The sequence below is a fragment of the Papaver somniferum genome, unplaced genomic scaffold (genome assembly GCF_003573695.1).
Source record: "Papaver somniferum cultivar HN1 unplaced genomic scaffold, ASM357369v1 unplaced-scaffold_6429, whole genome shotgun sequence".
In the NCBI taxonomy this organism is placed as follows: Eukaryota; Viridiplantae; Streptophyta; class Magnoliopsida; order Ranunculales; family Papaveraceae; genus Papaver; species Papaver somniferum.
Window position 1 is genome coordinate 1 of NW_020649226.1, and position 2,107 is coordinate 2,107.

General features: G+C 34.0%; 1 protein-coding gene across 1 annotated transcript; it reads left to right on the forward strand.

Annotated features, from left to right (window-relative positions):
* Positions 1-1,098: 1,098 nt before the first annotated feature.
* Positions 1,099-1,410, forward strand: LOC113343612 (antimicrobial peptide 1-like). Its single transcript, XM_026587738.1, has one exon. The coding sequence runs from the start codon at positions 1,099-1,101 to the stop codon at positions 1,408-1,410; it is 312 nt and encodes a 103-aa protein (XP_026443523.1).
* The last annotated feature ends 697 nt before the right edge of the window (positions 1,411-2,107 follow it).

Below are 2,107 nucleotides of genomic sequence, written 5' to 3' on the forward strand. Positions count from 1 at the left end.
ATAATCAGAAATGCATGCGACTAGGAATTCCTAACTGTAAACATATATTTACGATTTGGATTTCCTAATTTTTCATTGTATACCTGCTTTAGAGCTAAATATTCAACATTTCCGATTCGTATACCTACTTTATGGCTAAAGATTCAGCATAATTCCAGCCTTAATGAGCCTATATTGTATATGGAAAATGTGTATAGTTGAACTCATTTTAAGGTTGAGTACATACAAATACTCATAAAATGAGTAGTCTTAAGAATTAGTATCACTTCATACTCGATCTTAAATTGAGTATGAACCTGTACTTTTGAAATCGAGTACATAGTGATAAACATTTTAAAACTGAGTATTAACTTATATTTATTTTGAAATCGCTTAAAGCTTTGTACTTATTTTGAAATCTGGTATAGCATTATACTTATGTTGACATCGAATATCAACTTAACATTTTGCAATCGGTATAAAAACCATACCCATTCTGAAATCGAGAATGAATTTATATTATATTTGAATTCGAGTATAAAATGATACATATACTCATTATTCATTTTGAATTGGGTATAAAATTCACTTCAAATATTCATTCCGGATTTTCTTGTCGATTTACAACTGGAAAATTATGAATTCATAGACGTAGTATCCTAGCCGTACATTTTACTAGTCTAAGAATTCATAATGTCCTTGGTTTTCTTGGGTCGAAACAAAAACCTCTTTGTTTTTTCTTTCGTGTTTGGTTGGTAAAAGATCACTACTTCTGTATTAAAACTGGCCTGGGACACTTTTTCGATGGCTTTGGCGGATTATTTCTAGCCGCCTTCTTCGTCATCATATGAACTATCCACCAGTTTTCCCATCGTATCTTTTTTTTAATTATTTTTCTTTTTGAAGCAGCCATCATATCTGTGCATATCCGTTTACGATATTATGCACTGCTAGTTTTTTCTATGCACGTTTCCTTGAAACATTTAACTACAAATACGCGCATCTAACTTAAGAAGAAAACACACATTTTCAAGAAACCTAAAGATTCTCATTTTGTTTTCTATTTTCTAAAGGCAGTCCAACCTAAATTACTGAGTTAACAAGCTCCTTTGCTAAGCAATGGCATCTAGTACTAAGAACTCACTCTCCTTGCTATTCACGGCCTTCGTCCTCATGGCTGTAGCAAGTGAATTGGCAAATGCAAGTTCGTTCACAGTGTATCGCTTATCAGGTTGCAACGGCGAATCTCAAACATATCGCTGTGGATGCAACAACCTTTTGTATATGGGTGGTTATCGATTTACTTACACTGGTCAAACTGCTAGAATGTATAACACGGGTAATTGTCTAGGTGATAGCGTCACTACCTTAAGTGGCAGCGGCAGTCGGTGCGCCGGCATTGGATGGAGGAGTGTTAACCTCCAGTGTTGAGTGAATTGCTATCCATTGTGGATGTTTAGTCTCTACTATGAGACATAGATTATATGTGTTTTAGGAATGGGCTCACATGTATCGTAATGATATCTATATCACTACGTGCTTTCTAATAAATAAAGTAGGTCCATTCCATTACGTGCTTCTTAAGTCTTGTAAGTTATAAATAAATGGAGATCGACTTCTGTCATAACGATAAACTTTGGGTTGTTGTTACAGAACTAGTCATAAAAACTCCAGGTGACCAAATTTTTGGTATAAAATTCCATTCAAAAGTTGGGAGCCACTAAAACTCCATCTTAAACAAAATTAATATAAAAACTCCAAATTCTTAAAAATTGATATAAAAATCCCAAATTTTAAAATTTGTTTCATCAAATTCTTTGGGGTTTTTGTGTTATTTTTGTTTTGATGGATTTTTTGTAGATAAATAGGGACACATTTGGAGTTATAACTCGCGGACAGGTGTTCGTTATTGCCCAATGTTATCTTCTTAATGTATTCGATCTTTGTCCTATATAACATATGGTGGGCTTCATTATATTTGGTTCCTCCGCTCTCCATAATGTAATCTGGTTACCGGCTGCCGGCTTTCATATTGAAGTTATTAACCCAAGGAAAGTTGATAAATACAATGACCGCCGAGTTAAGGACGTTCAGACACAAGCTCCAAAGAAAAAAAGAAAAAAAAAAA

Coding starts and splice junctions, on each gene's coding strand:
- LOC113343612 (XM_026587738.1), top strand. CDS start 1,099: ATGGCATCTAGTACTAAGAACTCACTCTCCTTGCTATTCACGGCCTTC.